At 47.0% G+C, this 17,497-nt stretch overlaps 1 protein-coding gene across 1 annotated transcript in view; it reads right to left on the bottom strand.

The window, feature by feature from the left end:
• Positions 1 to 17,497, bottom strand: part of ABCB11 (ATP binding cassette subfamily B member 11) — a 63,846-nt gene that overhangs the window by 36,163 nt on the left and 10,186 nt on the right. Inside the window, exons 5-10 of the mRNA XM_075000643.1 lie at positions 15,756 to 15,843; positions 14,299 to 14,432; positions 11,983 to 12,154; positions 10,151 to 10,275; positions 5,586 to 5,760; positions 995 to 1,108 (exon numbers count right to left, since the gene is read on the bottom strand). Coding sequence (XP_074856744.1) covers positions 995 to 1,108; positions 5,586 to 5,760; positions 10,151 to 10,275; positions 11,983 to 12,154; positions 14,299 to 14,432; positions 15,756 to 15,843 — 808 coding nt within the window. The remainder of the gene's footprint in view (positions 1 to 994; positions 1,109 to 5,585; positions 5,761 to 10,150; positions 10,276 to 11,982; positions 12,155 to 14,298; positions 14,433 to 15,755; positions 15,844 to 17,497) is intronic.

Here is a 17,497-nt window from a genome sequence, read left to right as displayed (position 1 = left end):
CCATGCATTTAGCCTTAATTCATAGCTGATCATTAGGGAGATCACTTATGAGATCTAAGCATTAAGTCTCAGGCTGCGTCTACACGTGCACGCTACTTCGAAGTAGCGGCAGTAACTTCGAAATAGCGCCCGTCACGTCTACACGTGTTGGGCGCTATTTCGAAGTTGAAATCGACGTTAGGCGGCGAGACGTCGAAGTCGCTAACCCCATGAGCGGATGGGAATAGCGCCCTACTTCGACGTTCAACGTCGAAGTAGGGACAGTGTAGACGATCCGCGTCCCGCAACATCGAAATAGCGGGGTCCTCCATGGCGGCCATCAGCTGGGGGGTTGAGAGATACTCTCTCTCCAGCCCTTGCGGGGCTCTGTGGTCACCGTGGGCAGCAGCCCTTAGCCCAGGGCTTCTGGCTGCTGCTGCTGCAGCTGGGGGTCCATGCTGCATATACAGGGTCTGCAGCTAGTTGTTGGCTCTGTGTATCTTGCACTGTTTAATGAAAGTGTGTCTGAGAGGGGCCCTTTAAGGGAGCGACTTGCTGTTGAGTCCGCCCCGTGACCCTGTCTGCAGCTGTGCCTGGCTCCCTTATTTCGATGTGTGCTACTTTGGCGTGTAGACGTTCCCTCGCTGTGCCTATTTCGATGTTGGGCTGAGCAACGTCGAAGTTGAACATCGACGTTGCCAGCCCTGGAGGACGTGTAGACGTTATTCATCGAAATAGCCTATTTCGATGTCGCAACATCGAAATAAGCTATTTCGAAGTTGGGTGCACGTGTAGACGTAGCCTCAGTGTTTGGTAAAAGCTTGAGTATTACTAGAGAACACATTTAAAGATATTAATTTGATACTCGCTTTATGAATTGCAGCTGTCTGTTGTCCAGCCAGTTCTTCCTTAAATACCTTCATTTACATGCTTAATAAAAGCCTATGCTGCTTGGGGCTCATTGATAGCTAATTTTTCATAGCAGGCTGAAAGAGCTTAGGAATTCTCTACTTACATTATCTATTGTCTCAAAGATGACAGTGGCAGCTCCACGGCCAGTGGCAAAGGCCTCCAAACAAGGAGAAGCCTGACCCAGACTTAAAGCACCTATTAAGACTCCAAAGAAAACCTGAAAAAGCAGGGTAGGATATTGATTGCTTTAAGTTAATTTTTTCATGAGAGCACAGAAAACAGTCTGATACAGAACCTGCATAGTAACTAGCTAGGGGCTGAGCCTTCTAGGCATGTTTGAGGCCAGCGAGCAGGAGAGATGTGCCAATAATTGAAACATATAGGATGATCCAGTGATTGTGCCCTTGTTTTAAATGCATTGTACTATTTGGCTTTATTCCTGATCAGCAGCTTTAAAATATGCTGTGGTTAAAGTATGTTGCTGGTAGCATGGGACTGATGGCTCTACATGCAGTAGTGTCTTGTTCCCACACACCCTCGGGTAACTCAGATTTTGAATGTCAGGGAACAGCTTTTTCCATCCACGGAACACACGTTCTGCGCCTGGGGAAGCATCAGCAAGGTAAGTCCTGGGTTGGGGGAGGCAGTTGGGGCGGGTTAAGCCTGGCAATGGGTTGCGGCCCTGGGAGAGGGGCTTGGAGGGGTTAAGCCTGAGGTGAATTAGGGCTGCAGGGGGATGGCAGCGTGGAGTTGAGGTGGAGCCAAGAGCAGAGGGGGCGGTTGAACTGGGCCATGGGGGCATTGAGCTAGACCCATGTGCAGGGGTGGTGAGCTGGGCCACGGCGAGTTTGAACAGGAGCCATATCCAGGGGGTTTGAACCGGAGTGAGGGTGGGTTGAACTGAAGCCACACATGAGGGGTGGTGAGCCAGAGCCAGAGCCAGGCGCGAGGGTGGGGCATGAGCTGGAGCCATGTGCGGGTGGTGAATGGGGCGGGGAGCCGGGGGGTGAACCAGAGCCGTGCAGGGCAGGGTGGGGTTTGAACCAGGGCTGGGGAAAGTGAGATTCTGAGTTGTGCTTAACTCGTGGTAATAAGTTAAGTGCAACTCAAAATCGCGCAGTTCAAGGCTTTCCTGTACATCAGACCTGCAAAGCTTACTACAAAGGCAGGATCCGGTCTCCCCGAGAGTTCCCTCCCTATGTAAAAGTGAACCACAGCAGTTGTGCCTATGCCATCAGAGCCACCTGTCAGTGCTTGAACTGAGCAAGTGAGGGAAGGGACAGGGCACAGAGTGCTGTACCACTTCCTAGGTGCTGTACTTGTGGACGCCTCAGCTCCACTTCTGCAGCAGCTCCACATTGTTCCTCCAGTTTTCCAAATGAATGCTTCAGTATCCACCCACCCCACCCCTGCCCATTCTTCTCCGCTCTAGCCAAGAACCCAGGGAAGGAATCACTTGCTGATCACCCCTTTCTGAAGATCCCAGGATCTTCTGCTTTTGAACCAAGTCAGGGGAGCACAAGAGGGGAGCTGGCATGGGATCTGAAGAAATGTCATGCTCCTCGGGCAGCCTCTCCTCCTGAAGGGATCACTAGATAGCTCAACCAGCAGGAGCCATATCCAGATGGACTGAGGACAATGCACTCCAAAGCTATGTCTACACAGCAGTAGGAAAAGGTATTCCGGAATAGCTTATTCTGAAATAACACCACTACACACCAAGGCTGTGTCTACACTAGCCCAAAACTTCGAAATGGCCATGCAAATGGCCATTTCAAAGTTTACTAATGAAGCGCTGAAATACATATTCAGCGCCTCATTAGAATGCCGGCAGCTGTGGCACTTCGAAATTGACGTGGCTCGCCACCACGTGGCTCGTCCAGACGGGGCTCCTTTTTTAAAGGACCCTGGCAACTTCAAAATCACCTTATTCCATCTGCTGTTAGGAATAAGGGGATTTTGAAGTTGGTGGGTTCCTTTCAAAAAGGAGCCCCGTCTGGACGAGCCGCGTGGTGGCGAGCCACGTCAATTTCGAAGTGCCGCGGCTGCCAGCATTCTAATGAGGCGCTGAATATGTATTTCAGCGCTTCATTAGTAAACTTTGAAATGGCCATTTGCATGGCCATTTCGAAGTTTTGGGCTAGTGTAGACATAGCCCAAAGGCATTTCACCTATTTCAAACTAGAGCAGCTATACAGGCTGTGTCTACACTTGCATTCTTCTTTCAAAAGAGACATGCAAATGAGGGGAATCAAAATGCAAATGAGGTGAAGATTTACATATCTGATGCCTCAATTTCATAGTCTTTTGAAAGCACTTCTTTCGAAGGAAAAGCCATATAGGTCTTAAACCTAAACCTCATCTTCGAAAGCGTCCTTCCTCTTTTATTTCAGGAAGAAGGGTTCTTTCAAAGATGGGGTTTATTTTCGAAAGACCCCTGTCTACACTGCTTTTTTTCTTTCAAAAGAATCTCTTCCGAAAAGAGATTATACAAATGATGTGCAAGATATGTAAATCAGTGCCTCATTTGCATTTTTATTTCCCTCATTTGCATTCCTCTTTCGAAAGAGGAATGCAAGTGGAGACATAGCCATAGAGCCTATTTTGGAATAGAGCCATTGGACACACTGTGGCTTAATTTGAAATAGGCTCTATTCCCTGTCTCCACAGCCCCTAGTTCAAATACCTTTTTTAAAATAGGTGCTATTCCTCGTGGAATGAGTTTTGCCTATTTAGAAATAAGACAGCCACTATTTGGAAAGTATTTCAAAATAATGGTAGCCTACAGACACTCACATAATTATTTCACAAAAGCAGCTGCTGTTTTGAAATAACTCTGCTGTGTAGCTATACCCCAAGAGCTCAACAGGGAAATAGGAAAGCTGGGGAGGAGGCCAGAATGCTAAAAGCATTTGCCAGAATTTGACCTCACTGGGAGCTGTGACTACTCAGCCACTCTGAAAATTAAACCACTTTTATTAAGGTGCAAATAAGCACATTTATATGCCTGACTATAGGCTCCCAAGTCTGATAGTGTCAGTCAGTCTAATCAAGGGTAGGGAACTCAAGGAATAGAGTGCTGGGACCAAAGATCCAGGAGAGGGAAGGCTTCTTCATTATATAATTACACACACCCTCCTGAACATTAGTATAATAATTACTCAGCTGTTTTTATTTCAAGGAACTGGGATGTAATTTAATCTATGTAATATTAACCTGGCAAGTGTTTTCCATGTTGTCCTCATTAGAATTCAGTTTTCGCTTAGAATTTACTTTGATTTTGCCATCCCTTTTTCACGATTATCACTGAGGCAGCAGCGTCGATAGCTGCTGCGGGCCTGCGGGCACAGTGGGAGGAGAGCCCAGCTCCCCAGCTATGGAACAGATGGGGCCATGGGCAGAAGGGGCGGGGCTTAGGGCATTGAGCCCCACCCCTCCCTGCTCCCTCAGAGTTGCACTACTTTGGCAGCGGCTGGAGCTTCGGGCCGCTTTGAAATGCCGGACCTGGACACATCAGCCCCCTTGCCCCCACCCACCCTGTCGGCAGGCCTGCACTCAGGTGGTAGCTTGATATAGCACAGAATGAAAGGCTGGCATAGGCTCTTTGATTTTGGCCCATCTTTTTGCTTTATCATGGCGGATCAGCTTAGAAACAAATGGAAAATGCGAAGAGTATTATGTGTGAGCGTTTACATTGGTTTGGGGAATGCCTGTGGAATTCTGCTAAGAAGCAGTCACGGACTCAGGTGGCCTTCTGAGAACAACAGACAGGCATCCCTCTGTAAAAGAGAGGCTGGCAGGGTGTGGCAGCGAAGCCCTACTGCCTGGAGAGAAGGAAAAACACACCGGTCAGATTGTCCTCTCATTCATATTATTATAACTGACCCCACTGAACTCATCCAAGCCACGCTGCTGTGAAATCAGAGTAAGGAAGAGGGAACCAGGCCCAGTTGTTTTCATTATAACAAGGGGAAATATTGCTTGGTTAACCCCTATTGAATTAATCAGATGGTGTTCACTGCAGCACAACCGCCCCATCGCCAAGGAAAGCATGTTTGCAGCCCGGGTGCGTATGTTTAGAGTGCTGAGACAGCTGAAGCAAAAGAAAGATAATTGGAAACTGAAAGAGAGCAGAGACAATAAAGGCAGCGTTGGAGATAGGCCCTTCCAATGATGGCTGCAGTTTGTCAGCTCCAAGATTGCTGCCATTTGCCAGGTGGGCGTGTGGAACTACAAGTTATTGGATACAAGTCAAGAACATCTCTGGCATGATTTATCACTGCTTTGACCTGCTAGTGCCAAGGGTAATTCCAGGTTTTTCCATCTGAGGGCCATCTGGCAGCAGTAGAGAATAATTAAAATATCTAAGGATTCAGGTTCTATAACGTATAAACCACTGGTGTCTAGAACAGCCATTCTGCTCTACCTAACAGCTCTGCATAAAAGTTGGTACAACATACTTCCAACACACTACCGCAGAAACCAGAGTTTGAAGTCTGCCGACAGAACTAGCAGCTGAATCCTGGAGTAGAGGAGAAGATGGAACTTTTGGTAACAACAAAAGCAAAGAGCAGAAAAGGAAAGCATGGCCAGACAGTATTCACCGCACTGAAAGCTGGTGACAACTCATGTACATTTGAGGGACAGTTCTGAAAAATTGTCAGATATAAAGGGACAAGTATTATAACCAGTACCTGTAAGAGCGTCCCAGGTGAATACTCATCATCGTCAAGGACAAGTTTTGAGCCATACCAAAAAGCTAATGCGTAACACAGGAAGATTATGAACCAGATGAAGCCAGTGAAGAATCCCATGATCATCCCTTTTCTAATTCCCCAGCGCTGGGCAAACACTAGGTTTTTATCGTATCTAAGGAAAGAATGAAAATGGAAGTGGATGAAATGCATTTAACAGAAGACCAGGATGAGGAATGACCAGTACAATGAAGCTGTTTCATGGAAGTTTGCTCTTTCAGTAACACAGAGGATAGGTACCATTAAAAATTTAGCATTTACTACTCTGCAGAAAGGACCCAGAGCTGCTCACACTGAAAACAACTGCAAAGGTGTAGTCGGCAGGACTGAGAGGTGCCGTGGGCCCCAGGGTGAGATGGGAGGGGGCCTGGCTCTGTGCCTTGGAAGAGGCAGGACTAAGAGCAGAAGGGAGGGACCTAGAGCATTCTGCCCTCAGCACCACCCAGCATGCAGCGCTGGGCCCCCAGCTCCCTCACTGCTGCAGCAATTCAAGGGGCCACAGAGCTCTGGCTAATGCTTGGCAAAGGAAGCAGCCGAAGCCCTGGACCCCTTTGAAATGTCACATCTGGGGAAAATTGCCCCCTTTGCTCCCCACCCCACACCTCATCAGGAGGCTGGGGTGTAGCAGGACCATCAGTCAATAAATGTGTTCTAGTATCAGTACAGACAAATATCAGAATTAGTGCAGCTACCTACCCAAATGACTTTGTGTTGTTCTAAGACAGAAGTTTTGGATAATTTGGGACAGACCTGCAAGCTTGCTATATTTTAAATTAATTTCAAAGAGAATTGCTGCACAACAACATCAGCTCAGTATATCTAATTACAAAGAGTCAGTCACTGCAAAAATGTAAATTAAACAAGAATCTGCCACCTTGGCAGTCTGAAGAGACTTCAAATGCAGCTCAGCATCAGAGTGGCTACGACTAAGAGTTGACACCATGGCTCTATTCATCTGCAAGTTTGGTTGTTGTTATTGTGAAAGAAAATAATGAGGTTAAAACAATACATTTTAAAATGCCTTAACTAGCCCCAGGTGAATAAAGTGAATGTTTTATCAGTCGCTAAATAATATTTTGTTTTGCCTGTGTTCACATCCCTATGTATTTACAGACCACAATTTTTTTTAACTGATAAATGTGTTCAAAACAGTTATGTATTGAGTGTGCATAAGAAAAGTCTGAGCAGGAATAGTGACTGGTAAAATGATTTTGTTATGATATATTAAAAATTGGTACAGTAATAAAAGTTTTATAGAAATTACCCTCTGGGATCTTGCTGTAATATCAAAAATGACAAACACTATTCCCTTGTCCTCCTACCTTTCCCATCGCTGGCAGCCAAGGGGTGCACTGGGAAATGTAGTCCCTTCCCTGCTTCAGGGCCAGTGTCCTAGGCAGGAAGCTGGCCAAGGAACTACAGTTATGAGGGTGCTTTGGGTTCCCCCCCATGCCCTGCATGTTCCCCCGAACAGCACAGCAGGGAAGAGGAAAGCAGAATTGGACATGGCGGGGAGCAGGTGTATTTGCATCTTTCACACACAACCCTTGCCTACAGGCCTGATTCATAGTCTCTATGCTCAGGTATATTTATACAGATATCTTCAGAAAGCCAATTTTGGTGATTAATAATAATTCACATTATTAAAATGAAGAATTGTTTTAAAAAAGTCTAATTTACTTTTAAGCAATCACCAGTTTCATGACTGCTTGTAATCAGTTGCACTTTCCCTTTCTCAGGCTCCCTAATGTAATATTTTAGGTTGCAAGCAAGGCAAGGAACATATGTCTGTGTTTTCAGATACAGTCCTTATATTATTCACAACCCTCATCCCATTTTTTTTTAAAAAATCAGGAATCATTTCTCTTGAGTCTTCAGCAAAAATCTTTATTTTGGAGCACGAGTGGCGTTTCCTTGACTTTTTTTCAATAATGTCTCATAACTGCAGTAATTGAACCTTGTTTATTGCTAAACCATATTATAATGAACCTGACAGCATCTCAGTTAATCTGCTGCCTTTATCATACGTCCCAATACTGAGCTTCCAGTCATCCAAACAGGCTGCATTTTTTTTTCAAGTAATTTCTCGTTGAAAGACACCCACACAGAGAGCTCTTGTAGCACTCAGCGGTGCAGACAGCTGGCACAGGCCCAGGGACAAGGAGGGAGGGTGGCCTTAGAACAGTGAATCCTTGGCCAATCCCCATCCGCACCCCCCGTGCCCACGCACTGCACATGAAGCAGTGGCATGGCTCTCTGAGGTGTTTCAAAGCGGCCCAGGGGGCAACTACCCATGGCTGCCCCTCCCCCATCGGCAGGCCTGGAGACAGCGTTTCTAAAATCTGTTTTGAAGGGCTCATTTTAAAGCCACAGCTACTGCTATGTTGGTGTTTAATGCACAGCTGCCTTTAAGTGGGCACAACAAGCATGACAAGGGTTGTTTTATTAGGAAAGTGACTTTTGCTAGTTAGAGGACAGTGGCGGGATCAGTACGGTCTGCATCAATTTCTAGTCATTGGGTTTGCTAATTCAAAGAAAGAAAGGCCACGGAGCTGCTTAAAGGACATCGTGGCTGGAATCGGCAGCTCTGTGTGCCTTGAAATAGCCTGTCCTTGATGACTTTCCAAGGACACTGAAAAAGCCGTGGGTCTGCCAGTTTGGCAGGGAAAGCTCCGAACATGCTCCTAGAGGTGGTGGGCAACTGGAAAGGAGTTATTCTGCTGCTGTCATTCGCTGGCTGTTTGTGTTATAAGGAGTTAAAGTTTATGACTGGACAATGCTGCTGGCAGGCTGAGTTTATGGTAAACTACCTCCTTGGTTTTTCAACAGTTATTATTCTCTAGTTTTCAGACTAACTATAAGTTGAACCTCCCTGGTCCGGCATGGTTGGGACCGAGCAGTCCCAAACAAGAGAATCTCCTGGACCAGGGAAGCTCCCGGGCTTCAGCTTCCAGGAACACCTATACTCCCAGGGACTGCCACAGGGCCCCAGCCCTGGCTCTGCACTTCCATGGGGCATCCAGAGGACTTCTACTCTGGCCCCATGCGACTGTGGGTAGGCTCCAGCTCTGACCATGGCAGGGCTGCCAGAGGCTGGGCATTGTCCCAGCTGAGCAGGCACCAGTTCCAGCCCTAGCCCAAGTCCTATAGACACTGTCTCCGGCCTGGCAGCCAGTCACTGGCCCACAGATGCCAACCCCGGCCCCGGCCCTGGGACTCTCTGGGCCTGGAACATCCTGCCAGACTATGGATGTTTCTGGATGAGAGAGTCTCAGGTTTGAGAGGTACAACTGATAATAGATAATAGATAAACTTTTAAAAATTTCCAGACTGATTGGCAGAGAAGAATCTCCCTAGCTATAGCCATTGTTAGAAGGGAGGGCACACCCAGACAGCAAGGGGGAGGCTAGAACTTGATGGTGCGAAGAAAAGCCTCAGCCATTCAGCCCCTGAATGACAGATTCTCAAGGCTGTTGCACAAAGGCTGTGGTGTGACACAAAGCAATGCAAATGTACAATTGCGATGACTGTGTTCTTGCTACTGATGTTAACTGTTGTAACGGATGTGTTGCTGTTACCAAAAGCTGTGAAATTGTACAATGTGCATAATGGCTGGAAAGAACCGTATAACATGTTGACATTAATATATAAACATGAGATGTACGTAAAAGACTTTGTAATCCTAAAATGTCACTGTTGTTGTCTGTAACAAGACTTGTAAGTTCTCTCATGAGAAGCAGCATTCCAAACCTAATGTGTGGTATGGAAAGAGAAACTGAGGCACTCAACTATTTTGCTTGTAGGGCTAAATGCCAATGATCATACACCATGGGAGACATTTCTATGTACATTTACCTGTTAAGGACTAAATTCCAAACATTTGGAGCCTGCAGGGCTAAATTTGCTCTTTTGTGCAGCTCTGGGCATGAGTACATGGGATGTGTAGGAGCCATGCTCCAACAGCAGATCCCATGCGCTCTTGCTCTAACTGAGCATTGTTTTGACTTGGTAGCAGGATATACTGAGCCTGTGTCTGCACTGATGAAGCTTGTGTTGGACAAGCAAGGTTTTCACAAGCCATTCAGACTGATCATTGGAACTTCTAATATTGGCTTAGAAGCTGTAGTGACCCAAAGCCAAACGTGGGAAGGCCTGGAGATGCATTCAGTGATATTACTGGCATCCCTTCCTGCATCAATTTTGCATGGGGTGGGGGGTCACATGGTTGGACTTTTATATTGGGTCTGGAAACCATTTTAATGCCCCAGGTGGCTATTGGCCCCTAATATTGTGCCAGGGGTGCCGTGTGAGGTGTCAAATGAAAGCTGATGATGCCTTGAATCTATCTATGCTACTTGTGGGTCTGTATCATGTGTGTAGGTAAAGGTATAGATTTTAGCTACATAGCTGTGTTAGAAAATGTTTCAGTGTCAAACAGCCCATTTAAAAAAAAACACTTTTTCAATTTACAGAAATGAAGCTCAATGAAACATGACTGAACAAACCTTTCGACTTCTTTCCTCTCCCCACCAAAAGCAGCCACTGTTCTGATTGATGACAGCACTTCATCAGCCACAGCCCCGGCTTTTGCATACGCCTTTAACTCTAGTCCTGTCAGTTTTGCCAAAGCCTAAAAAGCCAGAAGTATTAGTGGTAAAAGACTATCCTGCTCCCGTTTTACTGCTTCCCATACAGTGTTTAGCCAATCAAGCATTGCCAGCAAGCACTCCCCACTGCCAACCATAATTGCCACGTTGGTGTCTCCCCAGCATACTGTAAGCACAATTTATAGAGCACAGACTTTGTCTCCTCCAAATCTTCTGTGTTGTCCTGCTGGTGCACTAATGCCCACTAGCATGTGGCCACAATCCAGACCCACCCCCTGGACAGCATGGCCATGCGTGGCCCATTGCCAACTACTCTACTGAATGTGTGAGTCACCGGGGAGAGAACCGACAATGAGGCTATGTCTGCGTGACAGCCTGAACTCGAAATAAGCAATGCAATTTGCACTACACAAATTGCATCGCTTATTTCGAGTGTAGTTCGAAATGAAGAGCTATTTTGCAGTGCCCCTTCCTCCTCCTGCAAAGAGGTGCACAGGGGTGTTGGAACAGCATGCCTGTTATTTTGGAAAATACTTCAAAATAATGAGTGCATTGTACAGATGCTGGGAAGCTATTTTGGGATATTGCAGTATCCTGACATAGCTCCCACCATGTAGACATAGCCTGAGCGCTTTCAAATTCTCCTTCTTCATTGTTCCTGCGTGTGTATGTGTGTAAGCAGCTCTGGGAAGAGTCAGGCAGCGTTAGCCAGCAAGGGACGGAATCGTAGAGGATGCCAGCTGGAAGACCAGGGGAGCAGTTGCTCTAAGCTCTTCAGAGGTGATAATAATAAAGAGTAAGGGGAAAGCAGCAAGAGTTTTCCAGCTGCCTGCGTATCTGCTCCTGTTGCCAATAGGGTAATCATAGGAGTAAACGAAATAGAGACTTCAACACTCCTGTTTTGTTCCTTTGTGGCAGTCCTGAACAAAGCCACTGGGGACCAGATGCATGAGCAGCGTCAGGCAGGACAGTTGCAGCAGCTCATTTATGTCTATCCTTCCCACATCCCACATCCGCTTTGATTCCAGTCCCGTAATCAGCTGTAGTGCTGCCACACAGCCCTGCAAGCAGCTTGGGCTTTTCACCCACACACCTCAGTATGCTGGCCAATTAGGAGTGCGGTGCCCAGCAGAGGTGAAAAGAATATCCATCAGGGTGGAGAGGTGGAAACACCCTGGGACAAGATGTCAGGAAGACTCTGTGTGTGGAGAAAAATATAAGGTACCAGAAGAAGATGGAGTGAGGAAGCCAGGGGAGGGAGGAGAGACATTGAGTCTATGAAACAAGTGCTAGGGAGAGGCAGGGAAGAGGGATGGAAACATTCAATAGACAGAATCCCAAAACACCAAAGGGACAGGCAGGAGACCGAACACCACCAGAGAGAACATGCAGAGCCTGAACAGCCAGCCAGACCTCTCGGGGGACTTTTGGATGCATGTTTTGACACTTTGTTGCTGTTCATGGCAGAAATGTGGGGAATTGCAAGGCGGACGGAACCCATCGCCAAAAGGAGACACGCCTGTTCACTTGCATTTCAGATAATGAAAAGTGAGGAACAAGGAAAAACGCAGACAAGACAGGATATTGTACCAGGACCTCCTCCCCCTCACACACGTACAGTTCAGACCCCTCGTCACCCTGCCCCCCCCCCCCCCCAGTCCTAGGGCACACCAATCCCTCTCTCTAAACCATCATCACATTAAGATGTGAAATGCATTACAGTCGCTTACCAGGCCCAGAGTAGCTGCCCCGATCCCAAGTAGTGGGCTGACAGCAATAATAACCATGGTCAGTTTCCAGCCACTGGCAAATCCTATCAGGAGTCCACAAAGAAAGGTGGTGAAGCGCTGGATAAAGAGCGCTGTCTGGTCCGCAATGGCATCACTGATTTTGTTAATATCACTGTAGAGAAGAAGCAAAGCGAAGCCAAATGAATCTTATTTCCCCTGCCTTGTCATCCAGAGCTGAACTGGGGCCCTCTACTCTGGGCTAGAGCAAGGGGGAGCTGATGCAATTCCACCCCCACTCCATCCACTGGCAAGAGGGGTATCTGTGTGTGCAGTCTAAAGGCTGAGTGTCTTTGCCTTTGTCCCTTAAAATTGACTGTGTCACCTCCCTTGGTGTTCCAGCCCTGCCTGGTGGGAATATTTGGAAGGAAAACAAGGCCAGGACCCCAACTCTTCCCTCTCCCTTGTAGCCTCTCTCCACCCCTTTTCCAGCTTCATGTTACCCTGGAGGGGAGAGAAAATGGAGCAGGAGGGAGAGGGCTCCTGCTGTTGTAGGAGGCCTTTGGAAGGCTTCCTGTGCAGTCCCTTACCCTTACTGTGTGATAGGGCAATGAGTCTCTGTTATGATCTAGCCCTAAAGCAACTGCACAATTTTCAGTTACGATGCTCACGCAGCTGTATCTCGCTTGTGTGGTGCACGTTCTGAGCCTCAGGGCATCACACACTTCTGCACTCTTGGCTATCACCTCAAGTCTGAGGACTGCAAAGCTGCCTGCTCATGTCACCCTGAGGAGCAGAGGGCATGGAGGCTTGGAATCACCAGGAGAAACAGAGCTGCTGGTGCAATTGGTAAGATGAGTTCTGCATGGCAAAAACAATGCTGTTTGATTTGTGAGGTGTGTTTACAAGGTTGGAAGGTTTCCAGGATGTTTTGCGGCTGAGCAAACAATGGGCATGTGATACAAAGTAATGCCAAAGATGAGTAGCTGGAAATGCAATGTTATTTATATAATCTTTTCCTCAAATTTCCTCTCCCCCACACACTTAAGTGACCTTGGTCCAGAACTTTACTGGCAGTGACAAGCACCACTATACAACGCAAGAAGCAGGAGGGACAAAGGTTCTGCTTGTTACAGGAAAGTGACAATGACACTAGTTGGAATGTAGCTTCCCTGCTCTCTCTGGCTACGTCTACACGTGAAGCCAACATCGAAATAGCTTATTTCAATGTAGCAACATCGAAATAGTCTATTTCGATGAGTAACGTCTACACGTCCTCCAGGGCTGGCAACGTCGATGTTCAACTTCGACGTTGCGCGGCACCACATCGAAATAGGCGCTGCGAGGGTACGTCTACACGCCAAAGTAGCACACATCGAAATAAGGGTGCCAGGCACAGCTGCAGACAGGGTCACAGGGCGGACTCAACAGCAAGCCGCTCCCTTAAAGGGCCCCTCCCAGACACAGTTGCACTAAACAACACAAGATCCACAGAGGCGACAACTGGTTGCAGACCCTGTGCATGCAGCATGGATCCCCAGCTGCCGCAGCAGCAGCCAGAAGCCCTGGGCTAAGGGCTGCTGCCCATGGTGACCATAGAGCCCCGCAGGGGCTGGAGAGAGAGCGTCTCTCAACCCCTCAGCTGATGGCCACCATGGCGGACCCCGCTATTTTGAAGTTGCAGGACGTGCAACGACTACACGGTCCCTACTTCGACGTTGAACGTTGAAGTAGGGCGCTATTCCTATCCCCTCATGGGGTTAGCGACTTCGACGTCTCGCCGCCTAACGTCGAAGTTAACTTCGAAATAGCGCCCAGCACGTGTAGCCGTGACGGGCGCTATTTCGAAGTTAGTGCCGCTACTTCGAAGTAGCGTGCACGTGTAGACACGGCTTCTGTGTGCTGTACTTTTTCTGAATGGGATCCTTGTAGTATTGTTTTAGCTGTTTCTAAGATTCAGTTCTCCTGTTCTCCAAATATGGACTGTAGAAGTAAGCTGATAACCTCTCTGAAAGTCTATGTATTTACATGAAGCCCTGTTGTGAGAGTATCTGTTTTATCCAAGTTAAAGACTGCCACTGGGGTTTTAAGGTCTCATACAAAGCCCACTGAGATAAACATGAATCTTTTCAAAGACCTGAAGGGGTTGGGATCAGGTGTTTAGAGCCTGATCCAACTTCCAATGAAATCAATAGGAGGTAGAGTAGGCCATTGCTGGAATGAGTTTCTGAAGTCTTTTCATGGACTGCTTATGGTTCGTAGCACTTTAGAAGCTGCAAAGACATGCACTTTGGCATAGGGTTCTTCTAAATTACTTACTCAGAGATTCGAGTATTCAGTTCCCCCACTGACGTACAGTCAAACCAGCCTATATCCATTCTCATTATTTTCCTGAAATACGCTTTCCTGATTTTCTGAACCTGACGAGCTGCAGACATTACCCAAAAACAGATCTGGGAAGACAGTAATATGAGTACTGACTTTCTGCTAAGAAAATTCTTTCCACATCCACAACTTCAAAAAAGTGACAAGATAACCACTAACATGAAGTATATTCTAACTACATGCCTGTGACATTGACATGGTGTACAGCTGCTTGGGAATTTTCATCAGTACCTGGGATTTGGGTGACCCTGCTTCTAGATTCAGAGCAAAGACTTGAGCATGGGTTTCCCAACTCTGTGCCCTAATCCCTGGAATATTGGCTATTCTAGAGTGAGAGTCTCTCTCTCTCTCTCTCTCTCTCTCTCTGTCTCTCTCTCTCCCCCGCCCCCCTCTCTCTCATTTTGAAGTTTATTTCAGGCCTCACTTTTGTCCCAGTGGAGAATGGGAAAATTTCCAAATCCTTGAAAATTTTCACTGGTTATCAAAACTATTTTTTGCCCAGATCTTTGCAGGGTCTGGTCCAAGCAGTTGTTTTAATAAGAGCTGGAGCTGAAAAAGTAAAGCAAGACAACTGAATTCATTGAGATTGCATGGTTACCAATGGGGACAAAATTTGGCCATCTATATGTGCATGTAATGTAGGGGTCACATCACTCACTGCTGAAATACAGCCATTCTGTACCAGAAAACTCCACAAGTGTTTAGGAGAATGAAAAATGACTTCTCCCATCGAAAATAGCATGTGCGGTAGAGACAAAAAAAAAATCTCCTGGATGATTCTACAGGAATGGTCAAAACCACACAACATATCACACAAGGTAAGCTGCAGTGGTTTGAGCCATTACTTCCAAAAATTCTGAGCCTATTCTGCTCTCAGACCAATTTTACACTAGTGCATCTCCATAGGCTTCCCTGCAGCTATTCCTGATTTATTTCTATGTAGGTCTGGAGAGAATTATGTCCTTCATTCAACGAGCAGAGTGAAATATATAATATATTGTTCAGTACAAAGACAGAAAAATAGCTTGTCCTCACTGTCAGTTGGATATGATCCTTACGACATTTTAAACTTGGCCATGTTAGGTAGTTTTTGTTTCCCTGACCAGGATGGAGCAAATTCTGCATGTGGTGCAACAGAAGCTGCATGCACTTGTCTCACACTGGGGAACATTCACCCTGTACAACCCATAGACCAACATGGGTTTATAGCCTACAGTTTTCTAGACAGTGGCTAGCCCTCTGCACAGCACAAGTTTCACACCCTGAAATTAAAATCTGAAACATTGCAAGGTCACATGCCGTCTCCATTACATTGCACAAAAATAAACAATCATCAGGAGCCCTTGAAGTGAAGCATATGTTGGAAATAACACGGGGAACCAAATACTGACTTGGAAGTATCCTAACACAAGCACCGTACACCCAATTCCTGCATAGTAACTTGCAAATCGGATCATTTCACTTTCAATGTCCAGGAACCTATAAAGCAAAACACAGAAAATTAAATAATATTATTACCAATTTCTGACAACAAATCTGCTGAACAATCCACTTAGCAGCAGCGTCCAAAGACATTCACTGCATTTATTACTCAGGATAATTTAAAATAAGGGCACTTTGGTAACCGATTGCTCGAGCTGGTGCAACATCACATCAGCTACATCTACACCAGCGCACTATGTCAAAGTAGCTTACTTCGAAGTAAGAACATTGAAATAGGCTACTTCGACGCGTATTGTCTACACATCGTCCGGGGCTGGTGCTGTCGACGTTCAACGTCGAAGTAGCGATGGGGAACGTTGAAAGGAGCCGCCCTGGAAGGAAATGTGGAGCGTCCACACACGCAAGAGCTCCCCATTGAAATAAGGGGCCAGGAAAGCCTGCAGATGGGGTCACAGGCTGGACTAGCCCTTCTGGGGCAACAGCACGCCACTCCTTTAAAGGGCCCCTCACAGACACACTCGGCTTGCACAGCACAAGGTCCGCAGAGCCAACAACTGGTTGCAGACCCTGTGCACACAGTATGGACCCCACAGCTGCAGCAGCAGCCAGAAGGCCTGGGCTAAGGGCTGCTGCACACGGCGACCACAGAGCCACGCAGGGGCTGGGCAGAACACCTCTCAACCCCTCAGCTGATGGCCGCCATGGAGGACCCCACTATTTCAATGTAGAAGGATGCGTATCATCTACACGTTCAACGTCGAAGTAGGGCACTATTCCCATCTTTGGACAGGAACAGTGAATTCGAAGTCTCACAGCCTGACGTCGATTTCCACCTCGAAATAGCTCATGGCACGTATAGACACGACACATGCTATTTCGACGTTGTACCAGCTACTTCGAAGTAGCCAGCTAGTGTAGACGCACCCATACTGAGGTAAGAAGTGACAAAACAGTTTCTTCTGAAATCAAAAGCAAGAGGGAGTCCCCTAAAGGCTCTTCACTCACACTCAGGCTACTGTTTCCAAGAGTCACATTGTTTCTGAGCCTCATGCAGGTGGGTGGGCAACTGGCAAGTGAAACGGGGGGCCAGGAAGTAGTTTGCAGCAGATGAAACATCACTAGACTACATGCAATGAAAAGATGCAGGAAAGGATTGTTTCGGGGAAGAGGTGTCCATCACATTTTCAATAGATAGTGAACTTACATAGGAGCTGGCTAAAGGGACAGTGAGTGCCTGGTAAGCTAGTGTGGTATAGTTTCATTCCCCAGCTTGTTGCGAACAAAATTAACTAAAGGCGAGGCTGCATGAACATTTACTTCACCACAACCTAGGGCAGGGGTCAGCAACCTTTCCGAGGCGAAGTGGGGAAATTTGACCTTTTGACCTCTGTGTATAGTCTGAGTGCCAGTGATATGTTATAATGTCACTAATAGTCCTACTTACAACATTAATAATAAATTAAGTTGCAGAGCTTTACCATTTAGGTGGTGGTTGGTAGTGTTATCTGGTCCTTTTTTAATCCAGAGACAGCATGGCTTTGAGCAAGCTCCCAGCTGCATGGGGGAAGAAGGTTGGGGCTGAGCTCCCGCCTGGCATGCTGATGAACATTGGCTCACGTGCCACTCTTGTTACACGTGCTGGAGGATTGCTGGCCCCGATCTAGGATACGAGTCTAATCCCACACTAGCC

The sequence above is a fragment of the Carettochelys insculpta genome, chromosome 8 (genome assembly GCF_033958435.1).
Source record: "Carettochelys insculpta isolate YL-2023 chromosome 8, ASM3395843v1, whole genome shotgun sequence".
Taxonomy (NCBI): Eukaryota; Metazoa; Chordata; order Testudines; family Carettochelyidae; genus Carettochelys; species Carettochelys insculpta.
Note: the sequence above shows the minus strand (reverse complement) of the source record. Positions and strands in the feature narration are given on the sequence as shown.